The sequence below is a fragment of the Electrona antarctica genome, assembly GCF_951216825.1.
Source record: "Electrona antarctica genome assembly, chromosome: 15".
NCBI lineage: Eukaryota > Metazoa > Chordata > Actinopteri > Myctophiformes > Myctophidae > Electrona > Electrona antarctica.
In genome coordinates, this window is record NC_136796.1 from 6,264,651 (window position 1) to 6,279,901 (window position 15,251).

At 48.7% G+C, this 15,251-nt stretch overlaps 1 protein-coding gene across 1 annotated transcript in view; it reads right to left on the reverse strand.

Annotated features, from left to right (window-relative positions):
* Positions 1–15,251, reverse strand: part of ctnnal1 (catenin (cadherin-associated protein), alpha-like 1) — a 154,992-nt gene that overhangs the window by 73,550 nt on the left and 66,191 nt on the right. Inside the window, exon 2 of the mRNA XM_079523291.1 lies at positions 6,332–6,521. Within this exon, the coding sequence (XP_079379417.1) occupies positions 6,332–6,521 (190 nt within the window). The remainder of the gene's footprint in view (positions 1–6,331; positions 6,522–15,251) is intronic.

The following is a 15,251-nucleotide window of genomic DNA, read 5'->3' on the forward strand; positions in this document are numbered from 1 at the left end:
GGTTACGTGTATCGTATAGACATGTACGATGTTCTACGTGGTTACATGTATCGTATAGACATGTACGATGTTCTACGTGGTTACATGTATCGTATAGACATGTACGATGTTCTACGTGGTTACGTGTATCGTATGGACATGTACGATGTTCTACGTGGTTACATGTATCGTATAGACATGTACGATGTTCTACGTGGTTACGTGTATCGTATGGACATGTACAATGTTCTACGTGGTTACGTGTATCGAACAGACATGTACGATGTTCTGCGTGGTTACGCGTATTGTATGGATGTTCTACGTGGTTACATGTATCGTATAGACATGTACGATGTTCTACGTGGTTACGTGTATCGAACAGACATGTACGATGTTCTGCGTGGTTACGCGTATTGTATGGATGTTCTACGTGGTTACATGTATCGTATAGACATGTACGATGTTCTACGTGGTTCCGTGTATCGAACAGACATGTACGATGTTCTGCGTGGTTACGCGTATTGTATGGATGTTCTACGTGGTTACATGTATCGTATAGACATGTACGATGTTCTACGTGGTTCCGTGTATCGAACAGACATGTACGATGTTCTGCGTGGTTACGCGTATTGTATGGATGTTCTACGTGGTTACATGTATCGTATAGACATGTACGATGTTCTACGTGGTTACGTGTATCGAACAGACATGTACGATGTTCTGCGTGGTTACGCGTATTGTATGGATGTTCTACGTGGTTACATGTATCGTATAGACATGTACGATGTTCTACGTGGTTACGTGTATCGAACAGACATGTACGATGTTCTGCGTGGTTACGCGTATTGTATGGATGTTCTACGTGGTTACATGTATCGTATAGACATGTACGATGTTCTACGTGGTTCCGTGTATCGAACAGACATGTACGATGTTCTGCGTGGTTACGCGTATTGTATGGATGTTCTACGTGGTTACATGTATCGTATAGACATGTACGATGTTCTACGTGGTTACGTGTATCGAACAGACATGTACGATGTTCTGCGTGGTTACGCGCATCGCATGGACATGTACAATGTTTTGACCTGATTAGAGCTAAGCTAGCAGATAATGACGAGGGCTCCGCTCTGCCAAGATGGTGCATAGAGGCAGCTTCGACATCCAGATGACGATGACGACAGTCCAGGTGCTTTGGACGGAGTGGACGGACGCCGGTCGATACAAGGTCAGAGTGACGTAGGGGGGGTAATATTTAGACTTTAGTCTATTTGTGGAAGTGGAAAGAAGCAGAGGGGAACATGCTGGTCATAGCGTTCCCTCTGCTCTCTAAAGAAGCAGAGGGGAACATGCTGGTCATAGCGTTCCCTCTGCTCTCTAAAGAAGCAGAGGGGAACATGCTGGTCATAGCGTTCCCTCTGCTCTCTAAAGAAGCAGAGGGGAACATGCTGGTCATAGCGTTCCCTCTGCTCTAAAGAAGCAGAGGGGAACATGCTGGTCATAGCGTTCCCTCTGCTCTAAAGAAGCAGAGGGGAACATGCTGGTCATAGCGTTCCCTCTGCTCTCTAAAGAAGCAGAGGGGAACATGCTGGTCATAGCGTTCCCTCTGCTCTCTAAAGAAGCAGAGGGGAACATGCTGGTCATAGCGTTCCCTCTGCTCTAAAGAAGCAGAGGGGAACATGCTGGTCATAGCATTCCCTCTGCTCTAAAGAAGCAGAGGGGAACATGCTGGTCATAGCGTTCCCTCTGCTCTCTAAAGAAGCAGAGGGGAACATGCTGGTCATAGCGTTCCCTCTGCTCTAAAGAAGCAGAGGGGAACATGCTGGTCATAGCGTTCCCTCTGCTCTCTAAAGAAGCAGAGGGGAACATGCTGGTCATAGCGTTCCCTCTGCTCTCTAAAGAAGCAGAGGGGAACATGCTGGTCATAGCGTTCCCTCTGCTCTAAAGAAGCAGAGGGGAACATGCTGGTCATAGCGTTCCCTCTGCTCTCTAAAGAAGCAGAGGGGAACATGCTGGTCATAGCGTTCCCTCTGCTCTCTAAAGAAGCAGAGGGGAACATGCTGGTCATAGCGTTACCTCTGCTCTCTAAAGAAGCAGAGGGGAACATGCTGGTCATAGCGTTACCTCTGCTCTCTAAAGAAGCAGAGGGGAACATGCTGGTCATAGCGTTACCTCTGCTCTCTAAAGAAGCAGAGGGGAACATGCTGGTCATAGCGTTACCTCTGCTCTCTAAAGAAGCAGAGGGGAACATGCTGGTCATAGCGTTCCCTCTGCTCTAAAGAAGCAGAGGGGAACATGCTGGTCATAGCGTTCCCTCTGCTCTAAAGAGGCAGAGGGGAACATGCTGGTCACAGCGTTCCCTCTGCTCTAAAGAAGCAGAGGGGAACATGCTGGTCATAGCGTTCCCTCTGCTCTCTAAAGAAGCAGAGGGGAACATGCTGGTCATAGCGTTCCCTCTGCTCTCTAAAGAAGCAGAGGGGAACATGCTGGTCATAGCGTTCCCTCTGCTCTAAAGAAGCAGAGGGGAACATGCTGGTCATAGCGTTCCCTCTGCTCTAAAGAAGCAGAGGGGAACATGCTGGTCATAGCGTTCCCTCTGCTCTAAAGAAGCAGAGGGGAACATGCTGGTCATAGCGTTCCCTCTGCTCTCTAAAGAAGCAGAGGGGAACATGCTGGTCGTAGCGTTCCCTCTGCTCTAAAGAGGCAGAGGGGAACATGCTGGTCATAGCGTTCCCTCTGCTCTAAAGAAGCAGAGGGGAACATGCTGGTCGTAGCGTTCCCTCTGCTCTAAAGAGGCAGAGGGGAACATGCTGGTCATAGCGTTCCCTCTGCTCTAAAGAGGCAGAGGGGAACATGCTGGTCGTAGCGTTCCCTCTGCTCTAAAGAGGCAGAGGGGAACATGCTGGTCATAGCGTTCCCTCTGCTCTAAAGAAGCAGAGGGGAACATGCTGGTCGTAGCGTTCCCTCTGCTCTAAAGAAGCAGAGGGGAACATGCTGGTCATAGCGTTCCCTCTGCTCTCTAAAGAAGCAGAGGGGAACATGCTGGTCATAGCGTTCCCTCTGATCTAAAGAAGCAGAGGGGAACATGCTGGTCATAGCGTTCCCTCTGCTCTAAAGAGGCAGAGGGGAACATGCTGGTCATAGCGTTCCCTCTGCTCTAAAGAGGCAGAGGGGAACATGCTGGTCATAGCGTTCCCTCTGCTCTAAAGAAGCAGAGGGGAACATGCTGGTCATAGCGTTCCCTCTGCTCTAAAGAAGCAGAGGGTAACATGCTGGTCATAGCGTTCCCTCTGCTCTAAAGAGGCAGAGGGGAACATGCTGGTCATAGCGTTCCCTCTGCTCTCTAAAGAAGCAGAGGGGAACATGCTGGTCATAGCGTGCTATGCTCTAAAGAAGCAGAGGGGAACATGCTGGTCATAGCGTTCCCTCTGCTCTAAAGAAGCAGAGGGGAACATGCTGGTCATAGCGTTCCCTCTGCTCTAAAGAGGCAGAGGGGAACATGCTGGTCATAGCGTTCCCTCTGCTCTCTAAAGAAGCAGAGGGGAACATGCTGGTCATAGCGTGCTATGCTCTATTCCTGAACCAACGATGAAACCTGCATGGTGCTTATCACTCTGTCACGTTCTGATTATGGTCCTTCTCTGGCCACTCCCCCTCCAAATGGGCTCATGCGTGTGTGTGCACGCACGCACGCACGCACGCACCCAAGTGGAAGGGACTAGGGGAGAGGATACAGCCACCTTAGGGCCACAGGTACACAGCGCGCACGCACGCACGCACGCACGCACACTCTCTCTCAGGGAGACATAATTATGACCAACCAAAAGTGGATTGTTTCAAGGAAATCTTTTTGCAGAGTTGTACTTTCACCACTTCATTACTTAATTTCTCAATTTCATGCCATTTCAATTTCTCATTTCATTAGTCATTTTCCACGAAAATCTGCTCATCCATCCGTTCTCGAATTATCTCAGTTAGCGCACAAACAAACAAGACGGGACTGATTGCAGAATCCTTCCACACGTCGCTGCGGACTGGGTTACAACACGGTGGCAGTGGCTCAGGGGTAGAGTGGACTGGGTTACAACACGGTGGCTCAGGGGTAGAGTGACTGGGTTACAACACGGTGGCAGTGGCTCAGGGGTAGAGTGGACTGGGTTACAACACGGTGGCAGTGGCTCAGGGGTAGAGTGGACTGGGTTACAACACGGTGGCAGTGGCTCAGGGGTAGAGTGGACTGGGTTACAACACGGTGGCAGTGGCTCAGGGGTAGAGTGGACTGGGTTACAACACGGTGGCAGTGGCTCAGGGGTAGAGTGGACTGGGTTACAAGTGGCAGTGGCTCAGGGGTAGAGTGGACTGGGTTACAACACGGTGGCAGTGGTTCAGGGGTAGAGTGGACTGGGTTACAACACGGTGGCAGTGGCTCAGGGGTAGAGTGGACTGGGTTACAACACGGTGGCAGTGGTTCAGGGGTAGAGTGGACTGGGTTACAATACGGTGGCAGTGGCTCAGGGGTAGAGTGGACTGGGTTACAACACGGTGGCAGTGGCTCAGGGGTAGAGTGGACTGGGTTACAATACGGTGGCAGTGGCTCAGGGGTAGAGTGACTGGGTTACAACACAGTGGCAGTGGCTCAGGGGTAGAGTGGACTGGGTTACAATACGGTGGCAGTGGCTCAGGGGTAGAGTGGACTGGGTTACAACACAGTGGCAGTGGCTCAGGGGTAGAGTGGACTGGGTTACAATACGGTGGCAGTGGCTCAGGGGTAGAGTGGACTGGGTTACAACACGGTGGCTCAGGGGTAGAGTGACTGGGTTACAACACGGTGGCAGTGGCTCAGGGGTAGAGTGGACTGGGTTACAACACGGTGGCAGTGGCTCAGGGGTAGAGTGGACTGGGTTACAACACGGTGGCAGTGGTTCAGGGGTAGAGTGGACTGGGTTACAATACGGTGGCAGTGGCTCAGGGGTAGAGTGGACTGGGTTACAACACGGTGGCAGTGGCTCAGGGGTAGAGTGGACTGGGTTACAACACAGTGGCAGTGGCTCAGGGGTAGAGTGACTGGGTTACAACACGGTGGCAGTGGCTCAGGGGTAGAGTGGACTGGGTTACAATACGGTGGCAGTGGCTCAGGGGTAGAGTGACCGGCAGTTCCAACCCGGGCTCCCCCAGAGTTAGTGTCAAATTGTCCTTGAGCAAGACTATGAACCCCTAAATTGCCTTGCATGGTTTCCTCCGACCTCGGTGTGTGAATGTGTGTGTGTGAAGTGAATGGGTGAATGTAATGCACAATCTCTGTAAAGCGCCTTGGATAAAGGGGCTATATAAATGCATGTTTATTTATGTATTTATTAACGCTGTTGTTCAAAAAGAGTCGTGACCAGATGCAAGCCCCAGTGAATTGAAGCATCAGAATGATGAACCCATCCATCCATTCATTCGTGATTTATTGATTCTCAAAATTACACTGGGTAATTAAATATACATTTTTAGTGTTGCCGAGTAATATAATGCAGTGGTTCCAAAACTTTTTAGCTCAAGACCCAAAAGAGAAATTAGATTGTTTGGTCCAATGGAGTGAAGCGGTTTTGTCCAAAGTGCCTTTTTACTACTTTTCATTGTTTCATTTCTAAACAACACAGGGTGTTCAATAGCACTGATTTATGCAACCAAAATAAAAAATGTAAAAAATTGAGTTCTGAAGGGACACACTGATGGGACAGTCTGAAGGGACACTTCACCCTTTTTGCAAAATAATATATGTTAATGACGTTTAGAAGATTCAGAACACTTTCCTGGGGTCTTTATGTGTGTAATATGTGGTTTTAGATATTTTAGAGTCCATGATGTCACAGACACTGGGCTCACTTCCTTCCTGGACTACAATTCCCAAGGGAGGGATCCCTGGAACAACATATTTCCAGACGGGGGTCCGGTCCACGGCCAAATACAGATAATTCTGGGGGTCCTTGACATGAAATAAGTTGAGCACCACTGACATAGAAACAACAGAAGACTTTTTTTTTAACCCAATTTGGGCGGGAACCCCTTTTGGTGTTAGCATTATGTTATGCTTTAGCCATTGAAAAATAGCAGATCTACAAGCTCATAGCGCGCCACTGAGTGGCGCGCTACGAGCTTGTAGGTCTGCTATTTTTGAAAAATCGAAGAACGACTGACATAGAAACTTTTTCAGAAAACTGTCAGGATTCAGAAGACATTTTTAGAATCTGATCAGGTCAAAATGGATTAACATATCATTTTTTTGGAGAAAGGGTGAAGTGTCCCATTAGGTGGTTTCCTCCCGACAGCATACGAGTGGTAATTAAATAAAGGAACCCAAACCAACCTGCCCTCCGCGCCTCGAAGCAGGCATGTCCCATCTCGTCCCTCAGCTCCTGGTTCTCGTGGGCGATGGCCTCGCCCACGGCCACGAAGCGGCCCACCGCCACACTGACCGTCTGGCCCACCCGCTGGATGGCGGCCAGCGTGCGCTCAGACTTCCTGGGCTTGTCCTTGTGGTTGATCAGGGTGGTGATCTGCAGGGAGGATGGATGGAGACAGGGACGTTAAGATCAGTGATCAGGGAGGATGGATGGAGACAGGGACGTTAAGATCAGTGATCAGGGTGGATGGATGGAGACATTAAGATCAGTGATCAGGGTGGTGATCTGCGGGGAGGATGGATGGAGACAGGGACATTAAGATCAGTGATCATGCACCGAAATGGAAATTCTTGGCCGAAACCGAATACCGAATATAGGAAACAGTTGGCCGAAACCGAATACCGAATAGCCGAATATGATTAATATTACAGTATTTCCTACCATTGCTGTCATGGCCGCACCTTAAAGGAGCATTCAGTGATTTGGGTGATTTGGAAAAAACCCTGGTCCACCCCGGTAACAAGATGTGCACATGCACACGCTCTACAGTGAGGGAAGTACAACAGACCAACAGCACGTGCACCAAGGCCCCCCTCGATCATGATTGGAGGAAGGCCCCTCTCATCCTGATTGGATGAAGGCTTTGCCACCCAAAGCCCAAACCGAAACTAGGGGACAGGGAGGAACTCCTTATATGGTCAGCACACTTTATAGTAGGGAGGATTATCCAAAAAATAAGAAAAAATAAGTGATATTTGAATTAAGTGAAATCACTGAATATACCTTTAAATCTACCTGATTATGGCAAAAGACATGATTATGGCAAAACTTAACTTAAATAATAATCACTATTATCGGTCCATAAAACATTTATTCAGCACTTTTGAATGCATTAATTGCATACACTATTCGGTGATATATTTTCTGCCTATTCGGGCCGAAACCGAATAGGCCGAAAAGGCATTTTTAGACATTTTCGGCCGAATATTTTCTGCGGCCGAATATTCGGTGCATCACTAGTGATCAGGGTGGTGATCTGCAGGGAGGATGGGAGGATGGATGGAGACAGGGACATTAAGATCAGTGATCAGGGTGGTGATCTGCGGTGAGGATGGATGGAGACAGGGACATTAAGATCAGTGCTTCTCTCTCCTTCACCACCATGTGGTGGAAAAAGTACTCACAATTTAAAATCACAAAGTAAAAGTATCAATACCGCGATGTAGAAATACTCTAGTGTAAAAGTCAGGAATTCAAAAATGTACTTAAGTAAAAGTATTGGCATCAAAATGTACTTAAAGTATACCAAAAATAAAAGTACTCATTATGTGAAATGTCCCATTTAAAAAATGTCAACACGATGACACCTCGTCATACATAATGATGGTACCTACTGTACATAGTATGTACAGTACAGGCATCAATTATGAATGGTGTGAGCCAATTAGCATCAATTATGCACTGAGTGTTTCCCTTCTGCCAAGTAAAAAAAAAAGAACTCTCCAGCTGTTAACAGTGCGCACTTGTGTCACGTGTGTGTGTGTGTGTGTGTGTGTGTGTGTGACACACACACACACACACACACACACACACTGTGTGTGTGTGTGTGAGATGTATCAGCATGACAGACCACCTGCTCCATAGCTGCAGGTGGTCTCAGGTGGAATTCATGGGATGTTATATGGTGTGTGCGTGTGCGTGTGTGTGTGTGCGCGCGCGCGCGCCTGTTCTCCGTTCCGTTAGCCAAAGTAGGTCTAATAACGCTATCGATTCACTGTGGAATGATGATGATGATGTCACACTGATGACAGAAGAGGATCAGGCAGTGATGATGTCACATCCATAGTAGCCTGGAACTCACCTATGCTTTTTATGGCATAGGCAGCTCCCGGCAGGATCCGCCGGGAAACTCTATGCGCAGCTGCGCGACATGAGACTAATTAATTAGAGCGACAGAGAGAGAGAGGAGTGTGTGTGTGTACATGTGTGCATGTGTGTCAATTTAACAAAGGTGCAGACGATCAGAAATCAGCAGAGAGTGAGTGATGTTTGCGCTACTCTATGCCCAATTGAAGTGGACTCGGACCCAGACTTTTTTTTCCTCCCTGCAGGAAATAAAAAACGTCTGGGTTTCCGAGGCTACATCCATTCTATGTTTGTACAGTTTGTCCACTGATTCAATAACCACTCCGTTCCGTGTGGACTACTGCAATACTGCCATCAACACACATTACTGGGACACCAACGATGTGTGTCAGAGTCCATTATGACACTGGGAAAACAGCCAGCACACAATAAATGTCCCTTTCAAAGTTTTATTTACATCTCCAAAAACACCTTTACCTGTCCAAAAGACTTAGTTTGGACAGAGCAGAAGTCCCTTTGTCACAGACGCGGTTGGTTGGAATGCGTCTGTCCGTCTGTCAGTGGAGAGGTAAATGAAAGTGTGTGAAAAGGACATTTATCGTGTGCTGTTTTCTCGGTTTTGTTGTTGAGCCTTGAGACTTTTGTTTAATTTAGGCTTTCAGTGCTTTGTCCAAAAACACTTTAAGACCATTAGTGGCTTTTTCAATAAGAATAAAGAAGAGGATCCAAGGCACTCCAGTTCCTGTGAAGTGAAAAAGCCTTTATTGTAAGTTTTAAGGCATGGCAAAGATCAATACACAAAAAGGGAGGACCAACGCGTTTCAGCAATCAGCCTTCGTCAGGGTCCCCTTTATTTTCATAATTAAACCTCGCCAACGAGCACCTGTATTCAGTTCAACAAACAAAGGACCACGGCAGTGCTCCCCTTCCTCTATTCAAGGCTTTGTCAATAGTTTGGTTTGTGAGAATGGCTGATATCAGCTCAGGAGGATGTCATAGGCCTCACTCACACCTTCGCATCTAGCATATACAACATTGTTGGATGCTAGATGTAAACAAAGGGTTAAGTGTCATGGCCGCCCCAATGCATTTCCAATGGAAGTCACATGGTTTGACACAACATTTTTGTTGTACGGCTTTCGGCTGTGTTTCGACTGCACCCCCTCCCCGTCATACAACAAAAATGTTGTGTCAAACCATGTGACTCCCATTGGAAATGAATTGCGAGCATGCATCAGTAAACAAGTCTCATGCATCAGCTATACAACAATCTGTTGTGCAGGTGTGAGTGAAGCCATAGACAGCAACCATATGAGGTCCTCCCTCCTGTGACGTCTGTAATGAGACCAAAGTCAAAGTCCTGCCTGGTGTGTCTGGCCTCCTACTGAGACACACCTGGAGCCTCCTCCTCATGGCCTCCTACTGAGACACACCTGGAGCCTCCTCCTCATGGCCTCCTACTGAGACACACCTGGAGCCTCCTCCTCATGGCCTCCTACTGAGAAACACCTGGAGCCTCCTCCTCATGGCCTCTACTGAGACACACCTGGAGCCTCCTCCTCATGGCCTCCTACTGAGACACACCTGGAGCCTCCTCCTCATGGCCTCCTACTGAGACACACCTGGAGCCTCCTCCTCATGGCCTCCTACTGAGACACACCTGGAGCCTCCTCCTCATGGCCTCCTACTGAGACACACCTGGAGCCTCCTCCTCATGGCCTCCTACTGAGACACACCTGGAGCCTCCTCCTCATGGCCTCCTACTGAGACACACCTGGAGCCTCCTCCTCATGGCCTCCTACTGAGACACACCTGGAGCCTCCTCCTCATGGCCTCCTACTGAGACACACCTGGAGCCTCCTCCTCAGTGGCCTCCTACCGAGACACACCTGGAGCCTCCTCCTCATCACAGCTATAGTCTCTCACAGTACGTTTTAACAGAGGGGGATAGTCAAGACGAAGTTTCCGGAAGTGCCATTATTTGTCAAATGGACCTGGCAACTACTGGCGATAGCAGGCGAACAGGCGATGGTCGAAAAGTGGGCGGAGGAACCTCGGCTGAAAAGATGGAAATAATTAATCTTTCCCGCTGTTAAAACGCAGGGTCAGGGTTAATGTGGTGTTACCGTATTCCCCACTTGCATCATTAATCCGGACATGCACGACCCCGAGTAGGCCGGTGCCCTTTACCATCTTTAAAGAGTGAAACATGCTCTCACTGGCTTGACGACGTCGGGGGGTCTCGGCAGAGAGAAACACATGCACGAACCCGAGCAGGCCGGTGCCCTTTACCATCTTTACCATCTTTACCATCTTTAAACATGAGTGAAACATGCTCTCACTGGCTTGACGACGTCGGGGGGTCTCGGCAGAGAGAAACAACATGCAGAGTGGTGTCTGCTTGCCCTCTGAAGTCTGAAGTCAAAAGTTCTGCGTTCAAATTGCAAAGCAGATCGATAGCTACAGAGGGTTTCTTGTGGAGTTAATCTGGACAAAATATGCAGCTTTGACAACCAGCGGGGATCAGAACCTGCTGCTTTTAAAGCAAATCTACTGAACTAGCTGGCCAGCGGATTTGTGGGACAAATCCTTGGGGGTTGTTTCTTCAGTCATCTGTCCGTTTTATTGTACAAAATACACAGCCCTCCGACTTTGAAAGTACAATTTGTGTACAAATACAACAAGGTCAAATCAGACTTTGTCGTGAGAGAACTTGGTGTTCGGGAGGTTCCCCCCACACTCTTTATCTGTCTCTTCCATCGTTTACACCAGAGGACAGAAGATAGGAGACAGCGCCACCATGAGGCATACACGCTTTCTCAGAATACCTAAAAAGCAGATCTTATGTTACCCATTCATGAGTTGTCCTGGCAGAACTTAGTGTTAGTGCTGTGTGTGTGTGTGTGTGTGTGTGTGTGTGTGTGTGTGTGTGTGTGTGTGTGTGTGTGTGTGTGTGTGTGTGTGTGTGTGCGTGCGCGCAGCATGGAAGCAGAACAACAGGCTACTGGCACATGCGGGGGGTGTGTGTGGATTCATGACCTCACTGGTTGGCAGTCAGCCAAGGGCTGGAGCGGAAGGGAGGGGGGAGTGTGTGTGTGTGTGTGTGTGTGTGTGTGTGTGTGTGTGGCAGATGCAAAGAGACATTCATTGTCGATGGAAGCCAGCGCCGTGAAGCTATTACGAAGCAAATCCCACGTGTGTAGCTGGCTGCAGCAAAAGATAAAAAAGATACAAATTGAAGCTGAGCCCGAGTTCAACTTCCAGATGTAAAGCTACATGCTGGATTTCTTTTTTCTGCACCGGCCACCATGCCTCCGACACACGTCACTATGGACGCACGCTTGAGGACACGACTGCGTGGGCAACACATAGTATACAAAGTTTGCGTATGACTTGCGTGAACGCAGCAGTGTACAGGGGAGAGTTACCAGGGGTAGGTAGGTGGTACACTGACTGACCACAGACTAGTGTAGGGGAGAGTTACCAGGGGTAGGTAGGTGGTACACTGACTGACCACAGACTAGTGTAGGGGAGAGTTACCAGGGGTAGGTAGGTGGTACACTGACTGACCACAGTGTACAGGGGAGTTACCAGGGGCTAGGTAGGTGGTACACTGACTGACCACAGTGTACAGGGGAGAGTTACCAGGGGGTAGGTAGGTGGTACACTGACTGACCACAGTGTGTAGGGGAGAGTTACCAGGGGGTAGGTAGGTGGTACACTGACTGACCACAGTGTAGGGGAGAGTTACCAGGGGGTAGGTAGGTGGTGGTACACTGACTGACCACAGTGTAGGGGAGAGTTACCAGGGGGTAGGTAGGTGGTACACTGACTGACCACAGTGTAGGGGAGAGTTACCAGGGGGTAGGTAGGTGGTGGTACACTGACTGACCACAGTGTAGGGGAGAGTTACCAGGGGGTAGGTAGGTAGGTGGTACACTGACTGACCACAGTGTACAGGGGAGAGTTACCAGGGGGTAGGTAGGTGGTACACTGACTGACCACAGTGTACAGGGGAGAGTTACCAGGGGTAGGTAGGTGGTACGCTGACTGACCACAGTGTAGGGGAGAGTTAACAGGGGCTAGGTAGGTGGTACCCTGACTGACCACAGTGTAGGGGAGAGTTACCAGGGGGGGAGGGGGGGTAGGTAGGGGGGGGGGGGGTAGGGGGGGCTAGGTAGGTGGTACACTGACTCTGTGCAAACAGGAACAGGGAGGGGAAACATAATATTGATACAAAGTGCACAGGTCCATTACAGAGGGACACACTGTGTGTGTGTGTGTGTGTGCGCACACACAGCTCTCTCTCTCACACACACACACACACACACACACACACACACACACACACACACACACACACACACACACACACACACACACACACACACACACACACACACACACACACACACACACACACACACACACACACACACACACACACACACACACACACACACACACACACACACACACACACACACACACACACACGATCCGTTCTACCTTCTTTTCACGCCCACACAGCATGGAACCAGCGTGGCGGTGTGTGTGTGTGTGTGTGTGTGTGTGTGTGTGTGTTCCCACTTTCTTCCCAGCCATTCATTTCTCTCCTGCTTTGTTCGCCACAATTAGGACTGACAATTACAAGGCCATGAAAAACAATGACTTCAACAACAATCGCGCACGCACACGCACACGCACACACACACGCACACACACACACACACACACACACAGGGTCCTTACAAAGCCACAACGGGCAGACTGTAATGTCTTCCTTCAATCATACAACTGTGTGTCACACAAAAGTAGTGAAAATAGCAGATCTACAAATCCGAGTACTTTTCCTCCAAGTGAGTGTGTACGAGAGAGAGAGAGAGAGAGAGAGAGAGAGAGAGAGAGAGAGAGAGAGAGAGAGAGAGAGAGAGAGAGAGAGAGAGAGAGAGAGAGAGAGAGAGAGATCATGTTGTTAAGTCCCATCTCGACCAATTACATGCTGGGTTTTATGGCAGGAGAAAAGAAGAAAAAAAAACGACTCGGGCGCAGCAAGAAAAGAATTGGCCCCGAGAGGCTGGAAACGAGGCAGAAAAAAGGCTTCAAGTCTCATCTCATCAGATGTGGACTTTGTACTGGAGAGGAGGAACCTACAGGGACTTATTGCACTTTTTCTGGGAAAGTTAAGACTTTCCGTTCTTTATTGAAGGAGAGAGAGAGAGAGAGAGAGAGAGAGAGAGAGAGAGAGAGAGAGAGAGAGGTTGATGATTGTTGACTTCCAGAGTGATGGAAGTCACGCTGAACACACACTTTAACTTAACGCAACAGCACATTCATTTATTTCCAAATGGCTTTGAAGAGAAGGGGTGGTGACAGCAGGGCGGTTGTGAGGAGTGTGTGTGTGTGTGTGTGTGTGTGTGTGTGTGTGTGTGTGTGTGTGTGTGTGTGTGTGTGTGTGTGTGTGTGTGTGTGTGTGTGTGTGTGTGTGTGTGTGTGTGTGTGTGTGTGTGTGTGTGAAACTCTAGAGAGATGCCCCCTCAGCCAGCTGGCCCTGGAACTCCGGGCACAAACACAAACAGAGCCACGAGATAGAAAACCCATTGGACTAAACCAAATTATAAAACAGCAAAAGGAAAACTACCTGACACATTGGAAAGAAGCAACACAAAAGCAGAGTAAACTAGAATTCTATCTGGCCCACACACACAGATTAAAATAGGGTGTTTTTTTTATTCTAGTTTATTTTGCTAGCTTTAGTTATAACAATCATTTCTTCTTCTGTTGTCTACATGAATATAACCACATTATAATAACCTATAACGTCGTTGAAGAGGGACTCATAACATGTCCCTAGGACTCATCTAAAAGACCATCCCTGCATCCCGGGACTCATTACATTGAAACCTATATTTACTAGGTTCCACAGATACAATTTTAAAAAACAGCAGAGGAAGGAGGAGACTGGGGGAGTTTAAAAAATAGCAGAGGAAGGAGGAGACTGGGGGAGTTAAAATAGCAGAGGAAGGAGGAGACTGGGGGAGTTAAAATAGTAGAGGAAGGAGGAGACTGGGGGAGTTAAAATAGCAGAGGAAGGAGGAGACTGGGGGAGTTAAAATAGCAGAGGAAGGAGGAGACTGGGGGAGTTAAAATAGTAGAGGAAGGAGGAGACTGGGGGAGTTAAAATAGCAGAGGAAGGAGGAGACTGGGGGAGTTAAAATAGCAGAGGAAGGAGGAGACTGGGGGAGTTAAAATAGCAGAGGAAGGAGGAGACTGGGGGAGTTAAAATAGTAGAGGAAGGAGGAGACTGGGGGAGTTAAAATAGTAGAGGAAGGAGGAGACTGGGGGAGTTAAAATAGCAGAGGAAGGAGGAGACTGGGGGAGTTAAAATAGCAGAGGAAGGAGGAGACTGGGGGAGTTAAAATAGCAGAGGAAGGAGGAGACTGGGGGAGTTAAAATAGTAGAGGAAGGAGGAGACTGGGGGAGTTAAAATAGCAGAGGAAGGAGGAGACTGGGGGAGTTAAAATAGCAGAGGAAGGAGGAGACTGGGGGAGTTAAAATAGTAGAGGAAGGAGGAGACTGGGGGAGTTAAAATAGCAGAGGAAGGAGGAGACTGGGGGAGTTAAAATAGCAGAGGAAGGAGGAGACTGGGGGAGTTAAAATAGTAGAGGAAGGAGGAGACAGGGGGAGTTAAAATAGCAGAGGAAGGAGGAGACTGGGGGAGTTAAAATAGCAGAGGAAGGAGGAGACTGGGGGAGTTAAAATAGCAGAGGAAGGAGGAGACAGGGGGAGTTAAAATAGCAGAGGAAGGAGGAGACTGGGGGAGTTAAAATAGCAGAGGAAGGAGGAGACAGGGGGAGTTAAAATAGCAGAGGAAGGAGGAGACTGGGGGAGTTAAAATAGCAGAGGAAGGAGGAGACTGGGGGAGTTAAAATAGCAGAGGAAGGAGGAGACTGGGGGAGTTAAAATAGCAGAGGAAGGAGGAGACTGGGGGAGTTAAAATAGCAGAGGAAGGAGGAG